Here is a 17,696-nt window from a genome sequence, read left to right as displayed (position 1 = left end):
TCTGCCTTGGCACCGCAGTCCTAATCTGGGCTTGGAGTAGGGAGGAGCTCCAGGAGAAGAGGGGTTGGAGAGTGAACCTACCCTGCATCCACTTTACAGTGGTGGCTCCAGTGGAACTGGGCTTGGCTTCCCATTCCAGATGTTTTGACCTGGTGCATGAGGTCACAGCGCCACTCAGGTTTGACCCAGCCAATGGAGAGGTGCCTGGGCCAAACCTGAGTGGCATGGCAACCATGTGCACCAAGTTGTGACACCTATAGTGGGGAGGTGGGCACAGCCCTGTGGGACAGGACAGAGCCACTACTGTCTGATGGTGTGGGCTCGTTCTCCAACACCTCTTCCCTCCACACTGGGCCCATGACCAACTATTGGGGAAACTCGGTGATACCATATTTCATGTATCTTCATGGCAATTTTAGCATTGGAAGGAAATGATCACATGATCCTACATGTTCACGCACTATAACCTCAGAATTTCACAGTGTGTCTTGCTGTTTTTGTTATCTCTCCACTTACAGTATAGTGAGTTGCACTGTATTGTGAGCCGAGAGGGTATTTAAAGACAAATTGTTTTTATTCTAACAATTTATTGGCATGTTCTGTTGCTTTCTTAGGCAGTTGTTCAAGGGTATTTTCAGAAGGCAGTGACATGTTTGCAACGCTGCAAAGATATGTTGACAAGGCTGCCAAAACAGGTCAGTGAAATCAGTTCTTTTGTGTCCTTCCAAAAGTTTAATATTAACAAGAAAGAAACAAGGAGCTACTGATGTCTCAGAAAATTCTGAAAAATACTTATCAAGACAATTCTCTGTACATCTATTCTGTGTCTTTCCTTTGCTTGTTCTTTTGTACTAAGGACATTTGTTTCTTCAAAGTTCACCTGCTCTTGCTGGTTCCTGCAGCTCCCTTTGGCCGGGAACTGTGAACTGCGGCCACTGGGAGCTGCGGGTGGCCGTCCCTGCGGACAGCCAATGTAAACAAACTATCTCGCGGCCCACCAGCAGATTACCCTGACGGGCCGCACGCAGCCTGCGGGTCACAGGTTGCCCACCACTACTCTACAGTGTAAGTAATAAAATCTAAAGGGTTCAGAGTAACAGCCGTGTTAGTCTGTATTCTCAAAAAGAAAAGGAGTACTTGTGGCACCTTAGAGACTAACCAATTTATTTGAGCATAAGCTTTCGTGAGCTACAGCTCCGATGAAGTGAGCTGTAGCTCACGAAAGCTTATGCTCAAATAAATTGGTTAGTCTCTAAACTCTAAAGGGATGGATGAAGGCTGAAATATGACTTTTGAAAGTGAAATGTGGCACTGTGCGTGTTGTGGTTGAATGGGATTTAACTGGTTTCTGTGAAAATCTCTGCATATCCTTAAGAGTATCTGAGTGTAACTGATTTGAGGAGTTCTGCTTTCATTCTAGTTGCATGGACAAAGCTGCAATCATTGGATGAATCATTAAAGTGACTCACTGGGGTATTTGTATTGCTCCTTTTCATTTCATTTTAAATGTTACATGAAACTCCTCCATTAAGTAATGTTAAACTTGATGGCTTAGGACAGCGGCCCTCAACCTTTCCTGGGAAGGTCTTTAGGTAATATTTTAAGAGGGAGTTCGGTCAGAGGATGGGTCTTCACTGACTCTGATAATTGAATCTTGAATGTCACTGGATTGATCTGCTTGAGAATCTTGGATAGGCTTAGGTATTGGTGATCCAGCTTAGCTGATACTCAGGTTGATTTGAGATTCTGAGTTGATAACCAGACCTTGCTGGTTGATAACCGGATCAGATAACCGATGCTAAAGTTAGGTGCAGCCTGGTGACCCCAATCAGCTTAATGCTTGTAGACCACATCTGCTTGCAGCAGTTCACGCTGTAAAGTGGGTGCTGACTGCTGGCTAGTTGGTTCTGTTAAGACAGGTGTGGGTCAAGAAGCCATCCTCTGTTCTTAGCAGCATTACAATAAGCTATTGGCAATCTTGATGCCTAGCTGGATAAATGCATCCAGCCCAGTTGGGGATTCTATCTATGCCACCTCCTCCTTGAGTCCATCCCAGCTGGAAGTGATAGCACTGAGCGGCCTTGTTCCAGTTTGTGTCTGTTACCAGGTGCTGAAAATCTGCAGCGTAGTGAGCAACCAGCTGGCATCCTTGCCTCAATACCTGGTGCGTGGCTTCTGCTGTATGTTACCATTTGGGTTGTTGAAGGTCATTGAAGTGGCTTGGACAAATTCCTTGAACTGACTCAAGAGGGGACTAGATTTCTCAAGCAGTGGAGAATCCCAGGTCAATGCTTCCCCAGTCTGCAGACTAATGACGAGTCCCACTATGGTTTGGTAGTCAGGAAATGACTGTTGGCACAGCAGGAACAGGAACTGGCGCTGGTTTAAGAACCCACAGTATTTTCCACAGTCACTATCAAGCTTGTCAGACAGTTGGGATCTTGGGTACTCAGGGAGCCTGAGTCACTGATGACGTGGCTTGTGCCTGCGGCACTACATTCTGTGCCTGAAGGGCATGGACCTGGCTTTAATAGATTCTTCAGGGTGCTCGCTAACTCTGCCAAAGAGGCATCAACTTTAGTGTGGTCCATTCTGCAGCTAAATTACATCTTGTCTTTTTGGGCTGCTCAAACTTTCACGGACCAGGGTGTGGGCAGTTATGCCTAGTGATTGGAGCAGTGGCGGTCAGACCTAGTGGTTGGAATCAGTGTCAGAGGCCAGGGGCAGTGCTGAGGATCAGAGATGGAGCTAGGAACCAGGGGTCAGGGCCAGAGCTGGGAACTGAGCAGGGGTGGAGCAAGGCTGGGAAGAAGGCATATAGGATCACAGCTGCAGGCGTAAGTGTTGAGCCGCCAGCAACTTGTTGCTGCTGCTGAGCTTAAATGCAGACCTGTAGCGATCTTGAAGCCAGTTGGGTGGGCTGGGCTGGCCAGTCAGGTGATTCTGCTGCCAAACTGGCTAGCCCCAGGTAGAGCCCTGCAAATCTGCAGATATCCGCTTCATATCCACAGACCGTTTTTGCGGATAGTGGATCGGCTGCAGATACAACTGGGCAGGGCTCTAGTCACTGGTGGTGCCTGGCTCGCGGTGTCCAGCTCGGGCAGCCTGGGGGGCGCAGCATGCTCAGGACTGGCAGCCAGCAGCCAGTGGCTGGGCAGCAGATCAGAGTTGGGGCTGTCCAGCACCCGCTCGTCATGCCACTTCCTGTCCAGCAGCTTGGGCCCCTCAGGCAGTGCCAGCATCCCCATCATGGCCTGGCCCGGCAGCACTGGCCACGCTCCCAATCCCGGGCCCGGCCCACCGGCTCCTCGGCAGCAGGGCCTGCCCCCGGCCCTGGGGACTGGAGTGGGCGGGGCCCTGGCGCCCCATCCCTCCAATGCACTGCGATGCAACACGCTCTGATCTGCCGTGTGCCATTGCTTGCGAGCCCCCTGGGAGCAGCATGCGATGCAACGCTCCTTCCTCCCAGCAACCCCTTCTGCACCGCCTCTTCTCCTCGAGACCTGCCCCCATGTTGCCCCTTACCCCCAGTCCCCATCCTCGTGCTGCCTCTTCCCTGTAAGACCCCGCCCCTCCACTCCCTCTTTTCCCCTCCTCCCCCTGTTGCTAGCCCTGTGAGATGGCTTGCTGCTATGGATGTGGGTGCGGCTGCGCATACAGGTAGAAGACGGCTAGTGGATTGGATTGTGGGTTGATCCTGGCAGATTCAGATTGGATGTGGATCCACGTTTTTGTATCTGCGCAGGGCTCTAGTCTGAGGCTTAACTGAGGTAACTCAGGTTCCTAACACTTACACACAGAGGAGCTGATGAAGCAGCAGTATTCTGAAATATCAAACACTGGAAGAACCTTTTCCCCCAAACTGTACAGTGCAATAGTTCCTGCTTTTGTGATGGGTTTTTATTCGCTCCCGAGTGTTTAGCTCTCTAGTGTTTCCTATTCTAATTTCCCCTTTTTTAGTTGTCCTTGTTCAAGTACTCTTGTTGTATTTATTGATGGAAGTGGGCTGCAACATGTACTCAATCAGTCCTACTGTTATGTGTGACCTTGAGGGATTTATTTATTAATGCTGCTTTAGTTTCCCATAGAACAACAATACAACAATTTTAGTCAGATTCGTTTTCCCTCCTATAAAATCAGCTCTGATAGTGGTGGGTGTAGCTTTGATATAAAAAGTATTTTAAGTGTGCCTGAGACTCAACTGCCTTAGTTTTCAGAAAGTCATTACAAGAACCTAACAGGAGAAGCACTTTTTTTTTAATTGCAGACCTGTTATCTAGCAATCCTCTGCTATAACTTTGGAGTGGAAACCTATGAACAGAAGGGGTATGAACAGAGCTCCTTCTGGCTCAGGTAATGTAAAAGGGAAAACAAAATGCAAAGTATTTTTTTCTGAGAAAATAGCAAATGCGGTTGAAGGCATAGGAAAAAGCAATTTTTAGTTTTTGGATTTCATTGAAAAAATGCAAAATTTTGTTTAAAAAAAAATTCTTCGTGGAACATTTTTTTTTTTTTTTGGAAAAAGCAGTTTCCTGATGGGGAAAAAGTTGTTTGAAAATTTTCATATAGCTCTAGTATTAAATGAATCAATCTGTAACCCTTCTGCCAGTCAGAGTTGGCAGGAACAAGGGCCGGGTTCAGTATCTAAGGGTTCCTTTTCAACAATACAACACAAAACCGTCTTGAGCCCCCACCCAGTGACCTGCGACAATTACACACCACCCCCTGGGCACCACTAAGAGGCAATATTTCCCTTCTCACAAACACAGAGTCTGAGTTAGCAAAAAACAAAACAAAACCTTTTAGTAAAAGGAGGGAAGTAACTTAGCATTAATTTGGGAAAACACTGCAAACAAGGTTCATAAACATAAACTATGAGCGAAAGACCCACCCCGCAAGTAAGTTGGGCAGTGTCCTTTTCCCCTCGGGTTCTTAAGTGGAGCAACCCAAAAGTCCGTTTAACATGCCTGACCCTTCTCTGCACCCCACTCACAGTTGCTGTTCTTGGTCAGTGCAAGCCCCAGAGTTCAGCGGTGCATCTGCAGAGATCACCTCCCACCCTGGGTGGAGGGGGTGGTAAGGAGGCACATTACATGCGCCGCATCTCGGGCACTCAGTCGCCACACCTCTCCCTGCCAGCCACCCCACTGGCCACTTGCCACGCCTCTCCACCAGCCACCCTGCTGGCCGCTCCTCTCCACCAGCCACCTTGCTGGCTGCTCACTGTACTTTTCTGCCAGCCATCCTGCTGGACACTCACCAAGATGTCCACCACTTAACACAGCTCTCAGTGATTTCAGCTGTTAGTGGGGGAGCCCCACTGCTGGTGCACACTGGGCAGTCTCTTACATCAGAGACACTGTCCCAAAGCAGGTCTAATTCTTAGACCTAGGTGTCAGTGATTTCAGCTCTGCAGCGTATAACAAGACTGTCGGTTGAGTCTAAATTGGTGTTTTTATTACACAGTGGAGAGAGGAAGGGTCAAATGGTGTCTAGGAGCCTTAAGCAGGGCCCATACCACCAGGTGCAAGCACCTGTCCCCACCCCTTCTTAACTCACTGGGTTTTGGAACCCATGTTCCCTGCCTACCGAGTGCTGTTTCGTTGAAGGTGAGTCTCTCCAGCAGGGTATGCCAGGTACAGTTCTGCTGCCCTCGATTCACACAACAAGGGTAACAACTCTTTATTACTCCTGCCCCAATAACATGGAGACTGGGGATCCAACACCAGCCAAAAGTGATCATTTGGGCAAGCAATCACATCATACTGAGCACTAGGCAGAGTAGGTGTGCCCATGCAAACGAGATCAGCTCCTGAAGTCCTCTTCCACAGCTCATCACAGATGTCAGGAGAGAGCTCATTCAGACTCTGCTTACAAATCTAAAGCTCTACTTGGCTGAGCAAAGCTAGGCCTACACTCAGCTCAGTGGCATTTCTCTGTTTACAGGCACATCCTTTCATGTCAACCTCAGTGTTATCTCAACATCAGGAATCCCTTTCACATGGATTTTCATGTTCTGACATGAGGTCCCTTCTTTGCATGTAGAAATATTCATGGCTCTCCTTAATTCTATCCATACCACTTATTCTCCCAAGGAGGCTGTGCTTTAGGAGGATTGTTCCCAGCTATTTCCTCTTTCATAATGCCATAGTGATGGTTGCACCTTAAGAGATGTGGAAAGTGTAGAAAAATGCAGAAAAATAATTCATGTCAGCATTACATGCATTTGCTAAAAGTAGTCTTTGAATTGCTCATAAAAGAGTTACATACCAAAAGCCATAATTATACTGTTGATGAAAGTTTGTTTCATGTATTAGTTCTCCCTACTTTAGTGTTCTCAGCCACATTCATTGGGCTACAAGGGCTCAGGCAGCTCCACAACTGGCCGGGTGCCTTTACTGCTCATTCACTGTTAATATGACCTTGACAGATTTATTAGGTTTCCAATGTTGACATCTTGTAGAGAATCCACAAAACAGCAACACAAATGATTAAGAAGCTGGAGGAATTGGATTATGAGGAAAGATAAAATGAATTGTCTGTCTATTTGGGCTAAATGACAGCATGCTAACTATCTACATATAGGGTGTAAATTCCAACGTGGGAAAGGAATTGTAAGGGGTGGTAAGGTGGGGACCAAGAAAGCAGTGCAATAAAATTAAGAAAGGAACATTTAGGCTATCAGGAAAAATTATCTTGTGCCAGACTCAGAAAATTAGAATAGATTTTAAAAAAAATTATTCAGAAGAAATCAATTTGACAATGCCCCCTTTAATCTCAAACAATTAATGATCATAGATATTGAGTCAAGGAAGTCTTGAAGTAGTGTTTAGGGTTCATTAAAACTGATATTTTGGAGAACATCTCTTTATTTTGTTCTCTGTACTTAGAAGATGGAATACTAAGTGCTCACAAACACCAATGAGAAAATCTTTGGAGTACAGAACTAACCATTGCAAAGCACAAACATTTGCCTGGATAGAATGTTATAGCACCATCTAGTGGGATTAATGTTATCTCATACTGAGAAAATATCAGATCTGGGAATAAATTCCTGCAGACAGAGGCAGATTAAGGTTTTGTGGGGCCTTTGGCCAGAACATGTAGGGGCCCTCCTCTGCACACTTTCTGCCTGTGGCCCTGCCCAGGGTCCCACACCATTCTGTCCCTTTCCCCCATTCCACCCACGGTCCTTCCCTATTCCACCCGCTCACTGCAGCCCCCCTTTGCTCCTTTCTCCCCCCCACCCCTGTGGCCCCAAGACCAGAGAAGCTCTGTCCCCCGCAGAGGGCGCTGGGGCCGCAGCGGGGAGTGAGAGCTCTCCCAGCCCTGAGGCCGCAGCAGGGAGCCAGACCTCCTCCAGTCCCAGGGCGGCAGCTGCCATCCGGGGTCTTGCCGCTGGGGCTTCCTGTGCCACCTGGGGCTTCAAACGGTTTCCCCCGCCCCACGCCACCTCCCAGCACTGCTGCCAGGGAGCAGAGTGGGGTTAGGCATGGGGGCTTCCCCCGTCTGCTCGGTGCTGCTGCCAGGGAGCAGAGCAGGGTCGGGGTGTGGGGGCTTGCCCTGCCCTGCCCGGTGCTCCTGCTGGGGAGAGGGGTCAGGGCTTGGAGACCCCGCCCTGCCCCGGCACGTGTCTGCTGGGGGCAGGGCACCCATTATTCTGAGGCCCCCCCCCAGTTGGCTGGGGCCCATTGGCTAATCCGCCACTGCCCACAGATGTAATTTGTTTTTGCATCCCTAACCTTTTGTTTGCACCCATGTCCCATTTGTTACCTAGCTTCAGTTTTATGGAATTACCCACAGGCATTCACCTCAGAGGCCTTTTATACTGTGATTTAGCGTTTAGAACAAGGACTGGGAATCAAGACTCCTAGGTTCTGTTTCTGGATCTGCTACTGATTTGACATGACCTTGAAAGCAGGTCACTTACCTTCTATGTGATTTAGGGCTTGTCTACACTTGAAACACTACAGTGGCACTGCTGCAGTGCTGCAACTGCACCGCTGTAAGCTCTTCAGTATAGACACTACCTATGCTGTTGGGAGGGGTTCTCCCATCTTCATAGGCAATCCAACTCCCCAATAGGTGGTAGCTAAGTTGACAGAAGAATTCTTCCATTAGCCTAGCGCTGTCTACACTGGGTGTTAAGTCAGTTTAACTTAACTGCTCTGGGGTGTGGATTTTTCACACCCGTGAGTGATGTAGCTGGGTTGACTTAACTTTTTAGTGTAGACCAGGCCTAAATTTCCTCATCTGTATAGTGGGAATGACATTTCTGTTATTCTGAGAGGTATTGGTGACTGCTTAGGTCACACTCCTCTTTGAGCTTAGGGTGAGAATGCACCCTGTAGTTAACATGAGTATCAGAATGTGTTAAACAGAAGCACCTCACCTAAGACAAAATGGGGTTGTGAACCCATCCAGGAGTTTAGATTGAGTGGGCAGAGTGGTTTTGCTGAACAATGTGTGTGTAGGAGAGGGAAGGCAGAGCACACACAAACTGAGAACACACAACACAGAGAGGCAGAGACAAAAAGCAAGAAAGCCAAGCAGCAGTCTGTGAGCACAGCATGACCTGAGAAAAGTCAGTGAGAGCTTTTCAGACTGTTGGCTAAAAAGACTTCGGGGTACAAGCTAAGAAATTGATTCTTTTGTTCTTGGTTTCTCCTGTGTTCGGAGAAGCAGGACTTTGTACATTCCTTGTAAATAAACAAGATTGCATCAAATAACATATCAGACTCCATCAATTTCTACTTCCAACTGGAACATCTTCAGGGCCCAGAAATTTGACTAGCCACTCAGTTCAAAAAGGGGCAGCACTACGTATCTACCTCAAAGTGGGGTTATGAAGCTTAATTAACTTACTTGAAAACAGCAGAAAGAACTTAGTTTAATTCAGATCTGGGGATTTAGAAGGCAAATTAAATCCTGTCTATTCTTAGATAATGGTGAAGATTATGTATGATTGTGTGCTCTGTCTTGTTGTTGTCGTCTTGTCCCATGATAATCATATCAGGCTGTGAAGTTCAAGAATGAATTCAGTTACTCTTACAGCGTCCTTTGTAAGGACACCTTGAGCCAAAGTGCTAAATCCGAAGAGTATCACTTTCTTTACCATATGACATTCAAAAGTGTTAGCAGGTGTTAGAGCCTGCTTCTGACACAGCTTGCACAGTTGACATATCTTGGTCCTATCTCTATTAATTTTTATTCCTGTAATGTGCCCTGTCTGCAGTCTCATGGATATTATTAAAGGATATTATTTTCTGATGCTTTTATATCAATCAGAGGATCTTTTATCTTGTGACCATTTATTTTAGCTAATATTTTCCTCTGTGCTCTATGTGGCTCCTAACAATCAATGAAATGGAAAAGGTAAGTATGAGTTCACTGCGTAGCCCAGAAAGCTGACTGAGTTCTTCTTACATCTCTTAGCCCATACAATTCTGATCTTTTCTTTTAAACTGTAGCCAGAGCTATGATATTGGGAAAATGGATAAGAAGTATTCTCCTGGGGAAGAAATGCAGGTAAGAAATAAACATACAGAAACTTCTGAATTACACACAGTCTAATAGCAGGATGTCATTAGTGCCAGTCCTGCTCTGCAACCCCCAGTGCCTCTCTTTGCCAGTCTTGGACTTCCCCTCATAGCTCTGCCAGTGGTTATCCATCCTGATCTTTAGCACTTCCTGCTATTTTAGTCCCAGAGAATGGTAGTGTAGTGTAAATAATTCTCCACTAGATACTAGGCTGAGTCTGAGACCGACTCATTGCTATGTGTGTCCTTAGTCATATTTGAACCTAGATTTTCATAAAGACGTAAAGCTAGTGCATTAATACTTTGCTCCAGCTAGTGTATTTGGAGAAGAATTACGTTATAACCCATAGGCTCTGTCTTGACTGGGAAAAGTGATCAAGTTAGGTTAGGTTTAGTGAATGTGGTGTTACTTGATCTTTTCCCTAGTTTAAATGAACTTTGAACTTGACCAGCTAAATTAAGCTAAAGATTATCCTCCATCTACAGAAGGAAAAAGGTCAAGTTTAGGTCAGGCTTAGCTAGCACGTTTACTAAAAGCCTGACCTAAACTTAACCAGTTTACCATGTCAAGACAAATCTTCAGAAGGGATAAGAATACAATTGTTATATGATGGTAGTGCCTAGCAGTCCCAATCAAGGAGCAACACATTGTGCTTGGCACTGTACCTCTAGTAACAGAGAAGACAGTCCCTGGCCCAGTGTGCTTCAGTGAATATTATCCACAGCTTATATTTCCATCTCCTTTATTTCCACTCTTTTGTGCAATATTTAAGTGTTGTTTTGGTTATTTCATTTGAGTTTAATTATTCACTTTGTCTTTTCTTTCTAGGCTAAAGTGCTGCGGTTATTAGCCACTGTCTATTTGGAGTGGGATTGCGAACAGTATCAAGACAAGGCTCTCAGGGCTATAAGCCTGGCTAACGAGGTTGTAACTTATTGTGATGTCTAAGCAGGCTGGATTGATTTAATACACAAATTTTAATAATGATTTAAATTGGCAAGCAGGAAACCTTGATTTAAATAATTGATTTTAATCTTGTTTTGCATTTGTGTTTTTAGTTATTTTCCTAAAGAAAGGTTGGTTATCATTGGTTGGTAACCATTCAAACATATTGATTTGGAACTAAATATGGCATTTACACTAAATTTGGTTCTTCTTTTTGCTACCATATATTTGTTTAAACAGTTATATAGCTTAATTTCCATTTATTCAGATTCTCAATTTTTTCATTTTTATTTTGCACCATTTACTATTTTCTAACATTTCTTATTTACTAGGTTATTATTAATTTTTACTTATGATTTGTGTCAGGCTCTGTTTGGATGGACATTCAGATTACCTTAAATGTGCTGGACACATAGGAAAAAAAGTTTATCAAAACATATTTTGCGATTGAAACTATTTTATTAAACTGTAGTTAGTGAAGTGAACGGATGGTTTCTAGTCACCATGTTCTTCAAGATTTTAGAATTAATAGATCTCATCCTCTCACACCCAGTGTTTACTCTTAGATTATAAGAGGAAAACAAGCTTTCCTGCTTTTTCAGCTCCCACTGGGTTTCTTCAATTTAATGACTAGATCATTCAAAGTTAACTGGTTAAATAAACTCAGGTGAAGAAAATAGTCTCTCTGAACCCGCAGGAAAAGATACTGCTGTCAAAAAACGGTTTCGCAAACTCTGGCTCTAGGTGCTTACCAGTGACTTCCATCAGTTCAGTCGTTCGCCTTTCTTCAAAACTGATAGCAAATATATCCTGCTTAATAGTGTTTTTTATTTAAATTTAAATTATCTTAATAGATGTTAGTAAGTTTTGGTCTTAACATAGGTTGTCATAATTTAAAATTTAATTTTAAATAGGTTTATTTTTAAAAACAAACTTGTATTTAATTTAATATTTTTTATTAAAATAAATTGATTTTTAAAAATATTTAAACAAAAACATTGATTTTTATCTACCTCATGTCTAAACCATCACCAAAGTCATTTCCAATACATTTGGCTTATACTCACAACACTGTGGGATAAATTCACCCATGGTGTCAAGTATCGGTGGTAGCTGTGTTAGCACTGTATCCACAAAAACAACAAGGAGTCCGGTGGCACCTTAAAGACTAACAGATTTATTTGGGCATAAACTTTCGTGGGTTAAAAATCCACTTCTTCAGATGCATGGAGTGAAAATTACAGATGCAGGCATTATTATACTGACACATGAAGAGAAGGGAGTTACCTCACAAGTGGAGAACCAGTGCTGACAGGGCCAATTCTGTCAGCGTGGATGTAGTCCACTCCCAATCATTGATGAGGAGGTGTCAATTCCAGGAGAGGCAAAGCTGCTTTTGTAGTGAGCCAGCCGCTCCCAGTCCCTATTCAAGACCAAATTAAAGGTGTTAAATTTGTAAATGAATTTTAGTTTTGCAGTTTCTCTTTGAAATCTGTTTCTGAAGCTTTTTTGTTCAAGTATGGCTACTTTTAAATCTGAAGTCAATGGAGCGCCATCAGAGATAACTTTGGCTCGCTCTATACATTTTGTGTTTTTTCTGATTCATTTGCCATGTTCACAAACTGGTGTAGTGCTGGTAGCTTTCATTAAGAAGAAGCCCTGCTGAATGTGCAGATCATGCATCTGTCTTTCTGCTGTGTATTTCCATCAGTAATAGATGCCTGTTGATAATAATGGTCAGACCATTTTTTTGGCATGGACGCATAAAATATGCACATACAGAATAGAGTTCAGTGGTGTCCAGCTGAGATGTAGAACACCTGGTTTTTCAAATGACAGACTGGAAGACTATTGCTCTTGGGCCACAGTGTGTGACCATGATAAAATAGTGCTCCTGTAGAATTCTCTTTCCCATAAGAACATGTCAAATTAATTTCATTCCTCCTTCCCTTTGGGTTAGCCAGTGCAAATGAAGTTTCAGTAGAATTAATCTTTGGCTGGACATCTTTACATTTCCATTTCTTTGGCTTAAAAATGAATTGTAAATTCAAAATTTTGATTAAGATTTTAATGATTTTAAGTAAAAGCTAAAATCCAACTTTACCTGCAGCAAATGCTGTCGAGGCTTTCAGTCAAGTGATATAGTGTGGCTTAGAGGCAATGGAGAATGTATCTTGGGATATCCCCCCATCACCGTAGTATCTGAAGGCCTCACAATCTGTGTGGTAGACAAGTACTGTTTACCCTCATTTTACAGATGGGGGACTAGGGGACAAAGAGAGGCAAAATGACTTGCCCCAAGTAACCTAGCAAGTCTGTACAGGAGCAAGGACCTGAAACCAGGTCTCACAAGTCTAAGGGCATGGCTACACTTGCAAATTAGAGCGCATTAAAGCAGCCCCATGCACTCTAACTCACGACGTGTCCACACTGGCAAGGCACGTGGAGCGCTCTGACTCCGCGGCTAGAGTGCTCCTGGTACTCCACCTCAGCAAGTGGAATAACATTTGATGCGCCCCCGCTGGAGCGCCAGTGTGGACGCCCTGGTCTGTTAATGCGCTCTGATCGGCCTCCAGAAGTGTCCTACAAAGAGCTGGACGCGATACTTGGGGGCGACCCCACCTCCACTCCGAGTACCACGATGGACACTTCAGAGCCCAGTTCAACAAGGCAGGAGGAGGAGGAGGAAAGCAGGAGCGAGGGTGCTGAGGAGGAGGAAGACACCCCGGAATCCCTAGATGCATACAGCCAGGAGCTGTTCTCAAGCCAAGAGGAAGGTAGCCAGTTGTGTGGCCGGTGCTTGGGGAAGGACAAACACCAGAGGAGGTGCCCGGTAAGTGGCTTTTATTTTGGGAAGGAAGTCATTTGGTGTGGGCTCTTGGGGCAAGGAGGGTTAGGGCTGCATGCATGCCTAGATGCGGAATAGGGCATTGATGTGCTCTCTCACATCGTGGTAATCAGCCTCAGTGATCTCTTCAAAGGTCTCATCCACAACTTGGGCAATGTGCTTGTGCAGGTTTCTTGGGAGAGCCACTGTGGTCCTTGTCCCAGTCAGGCTAACATGTCTGTGCCACTGTGCCGTGAGAGGCGGGGGGACCATTGCTGCACACAGGCAAGCCGCATATGGGTCAGGGCGGAAGCTGCATTGCAGTAGAAGACCCTCCCTTGCTTCCTAGGTCACCCTCAGCAGTGAGATATCTTCCAGGACGAACTCCTGTGGAAAATGTGGGGACAGTGTTTAGTATAGGGGCCCCCTGCAGCTGTTGGCTCTCCCCAAGGCACAGAAACCCAGAGGACAGTACAGCCGTGAAACAGTCAGTCACGCTTGTGCTTACTCACCATTTTGGGGCTCCCGTGGGTTATATGCGCTCGCTTTGGGACAGGCAAATTATGCTATTGTGTAGACTGTGCTTGCCCTTAAGTAGGGGGGAATCATTGCTCTGTCTGGTGTGAACAATGCTGCCTCTGTTAAGTGTTACATTTTGCCTTTATAGATGCAACCTTGAGATCTCAGCCATCCGAGTTATCACCGGCCGAAAGACTCCAAAGAATTAGGAAGAGGCCACGTAGAAGCAAAGAGGACATGCTGCATGAAGTAATGCAGCAGTCCCTTAACGAGAATCTAAAAGCGCAGGAGTGGAGGGAGAGTGAAAGGAGGATCCGCCAGCAGAATGAGGAGCGCTGGCACAAAAGCGCGGAGCTCTGGCAGCAAAGCACGGATCGGCTGATAAGCATCATGGAGCGCAAAGCGGACTCGATGCAGGTGCTCATAGCACTGCAGACAGAGCAGATCCGCGCCTGCCCCTCTGCTGCAGCCCTTGTCCCAAAACTCTTTCCCTTGTTCCCCCATGTCACCGCCAACCTGCTTTCCCCAACATCTGGTTTCTTATTGCCACCAGCTGCTTCCAACACCTGTAGCTTCACCACCCAACCCTGCAAACTACAACCCTTACCCACTGCACTCAACCCCCATCACCATGCAGTATAGCCATCCTGAAGTGCAGCACTCATTGCACAGCACTCCAGACAGGAAGGCTGAGTATGATAACAGGACATACGCAAATGTGTGATTGTACTGTTCACCACCCCACCTCCTTGCCCTTTATTTTTCCCAAGCGGTTGTGTTTCTTTTCAATAAATGAATTTTCTTTTCAATAAATGGATTTTTTGGCTTTGAAAACATTCTTTATTATTGCATAAAGTAAATGATACCTTAGCCCAGGAAAGCAAAAGGCACTGCAAACACAGATTCCTACTAAATTGGAACCACTGCACTTCACTCCTGTGCAAGGCACCAAACATTACTGGTGGCTTTCAGCCTCAAATTGCTCCCTCAAGGCATCCCTAATCCTTGCAGGCCTGCACTGGGCCCCTCTAATAACCCTGCTCTCTGGCTGTTCAAATTTAGCCTCCAGGTGTTGAACCTCTGAGTTCCATGCCTGAGTGAATCTTTCACCCTTCCCTTCACAAATGTTATGGAGAGTAAAGCACGTGGATATAACTGTAGGGATGTTGTCATCGGCCAGGTCCAGCTGCCCATACAGAGAGTGCCAGTGGCCTTTTAAACGGCCAAAAGCACACTCCACAGTCATTCTGCACCAGCTCAACCTGTTGTTGAACTGCGGCTGGCTGCTGTCAAGGTTCCCTGTGTAGGGTTTCATGAGCCACGGCATTAAAGGGTAAGCGGGGTCTCCAAGAATCACAGTCAGCATTTCGACTTCCCCTACGGTGATCTTCTGGTCTGGGAAAAACATCCCGGCTTGCAGCTTCCTGAACAGGCCAGTGTTCCGAAAGATGTGTGAGTCATGCACCTTTCCGGGCCAGCCTGTGTTAATGTCAATGAAACGCCCACAGTGATCCACAAGCGCCTGGAGAACCATAGAGAAATACCCCTTCTGATTAATGTACTCAGAGGCTAGGTGGGCTGGTGCCAGTATTGGAATATGTATGCCATCTATCGCCCCTCCGCAGTTAGGGAAACCCATTTGTGCAAAGCCAGCCACAGTGTCATGCACATTACCCAGAGTCACAGTTCTTCTGAGCAGGATGCGATTAACGGCCCTGCACATTGGGACAGGACCCAGGATGCCCCGCGCCCCACCTTCCCACAAGCTACAGCGCCAGAATGGGAAGAGGTGCTCTGTGGGATAGCTGCCCATAATGCACTGCTCCCAGTGCCGCTGCAAGTGCTGCAAATGTGGCCACACCAGTGCGCTTGCAGCTGTCAGTGTGGACAGACTGCAGCACTTTCCCTGCTGCCCTCTCCGAAGGCTGGTTTAACTCAAAGCGCTCTACATCTGCAAGTGTAGCCATGCCCTTACACTATTGTCTAACCACTATATCATCCTTCCTCTCCTGAGAAGTACATGGAAGGTGTCGAAGACTAGGAGGGAAATTTTGTACTAGATTCTGAAATGCACAGCAATCCAGCGAGGACTGGAGGGAACTGTTTCCACTTTTCCCATGTGTTATAATATTAAGGGAACTTATAATTCTTTTTGCTTTGTTATTAAAATCACACAGATAAACACTGCAAATAGACATCATCATAAAATGTGCTGGGTTTAGTTTTATTGCATATACTTCACAGAATTTTGCACAATGTTGTATGAGTTAAACAACAAAAGTGGCTAAACAACAAAGTAAATGAAACAGTGAGAGGCAAAAAGGCATCCTTTAAAAAATGGAAGTTAAATTCTAGTGAGGAAAATGGAAAGGAGAATAAACACTGGCAAATGAAGTGTAAATATACAATTAGGAAGGCCAAAAAAGAATTTGAGGGCCTTTTTTCTGGACTCCGGGTTTCAGGCAGTTTGTTCAAGTGTCATAGGTTTGAAGGTTCACCCGATCATGGCATGAAACAGTTTAAGTCTTCTGCTTCACATGGCTCTTCTGGCTCACATGGCCTCTTGCACCTATGTGGTTCAATAGACCAGACTGTGACTCAGAACTCTGCAGGTCTGGCTGGCATCAGTTTACTTGCCAAGCCGCCCTCAATTGGACTTTGTGGTAAGAATGTCCTCTCATGTCATCACCTCCCTAGGTTGGTGGACAGATCCAGCCAATGTATGTGTAGGCATTCCATTTGCCCATTCACAACCAATTCTCTTTAAAGTGGCAGATGCTTCAGCCCTGGGACGGGGAGCCCATCTTGGATGTCAGAAGGGACTTGGCATTTTACCCAGATAGAACCAGACATGTTTGGAAATTTTCCCAGCTGTTCATAGCAGTGACTGACAGATTAAGAGGGCAGTCATTGACCCAGAGAATTTCTTCCTGGATTGCATCTTGTATACACATGTTATGATTTGACTAATATTGCTCTGCCTGTCAGTCACAGCTCATTTAACAAGGTCAAAATCAACCTTGGTGGTCTTTCTGGAACAAGTTCTAATTGCAGACATTTGTAAACCAAAAACAACCTGGTCCTCAGTCTACACGTTTGCCTCCCACTATGCTGTGGCTCAAGATGGCAGAGATAATGCTAGAGTGGGTTGAGTTGTTCTCCAACCTTTATTGAAATAGACTCTGATTCCACCTCCTATTCTCTGGCTTGTGAGTCATTAAGAGTGGAATGCACATGTGCAATCGAATAAGAAAAAATGGTTACTAACCTGTTTTGTGTTAGTTCTTTGAGATTTGTTGCACATATCCCTTCTATGACATGCCTTCCTATGCTTCTCCATCGGAGTTATGGTAAGAAGGAAGTGAAAGAGGCTAGAGAGAACTCTGCTTTTCATACGTGCATGCAGTGGCGCGCACCAGTGGGGGAGCCCTAGCTGCCCAATGGGTACTACTGCGGGAAAAAGTTTCCAGTGACAATGTGGTGGACGTGCAGACACCAAGAGTGGAATGGATACGTGAAACATGTCTTGAAGAACAATTACACAATAGGTTAGTTACGTTTTTCTCAGGTGCACTTTCTGTTGATAATCAAGTGTGGGAAAGAGTTCATGGCATGCAAACCCATAAGCATTTGAAGTATTAGTCTATTCAGGTTTTTATTTTGCTGCCACCACAGTAGTTTCTAAACACTGAAGTGCACAGTCTCCTAAAGTGCCTGGAATCCTACTTGTTATTAATTCTACATTAATCCAGTCAATTCAAGCCCTTGTAGGGGAGAAACGAATTCTGCCAGAATGTAAACATTCAGAACACTCTCAGCCTTTATTCTGAAATGTCTATAGATGGATCCAGCAAGATCAGGTTAC

At 45.4% G+C, this 17,696-nt stretch overlaps 1 protein-coding gene across 1 annotated transcript in view; it reads left to right on the top strand.

Moving 5' to 3' along the window:
• TEX11 (testis expressed 11) overlaps positions 1–17,696 on the top strand; it is a 134,340-nt gene that overhangs the window by 24,617 nt on the left and 92,027 nt on the right. Inside the window, exons 7-10 of the mRNA XM_074962808.1 lie at positions 615–695; positions 4,268–4,353; positions 9,471–9,528; positions 10,369–10,464. Coding sequence (XP_074818909.1) covers positions 615–695; positions 4,268–4,353; positions 9,471–9,528; positions 10,369–10,464 — 321 coding nt within the window. The remainder of the gene's footprint in view (positions 1–614; positions 696–4,267; positions 4,354–9,470; positions 9,529–10,368; positions 10,465–17,696) is intronic.

This window comes from Natator depressus, chromosome 9 (assembly GCF_965152275.1).
Source record: "Natator depressus isolate rNatDep1 chromosome 9, rNatDep2.hap1, whole genome shotgun sequence".
Lineage (NCBI taxonomy): Eukaryota > Metazoa > Chordata > Testudines > Cheloniidae > Natator > Natator depressus.
The sequence above is the reverse complement of the archived record's forward strand: the minus strand, read 5'-3'. Positions and strand labels throughout refer to the sequence as shown.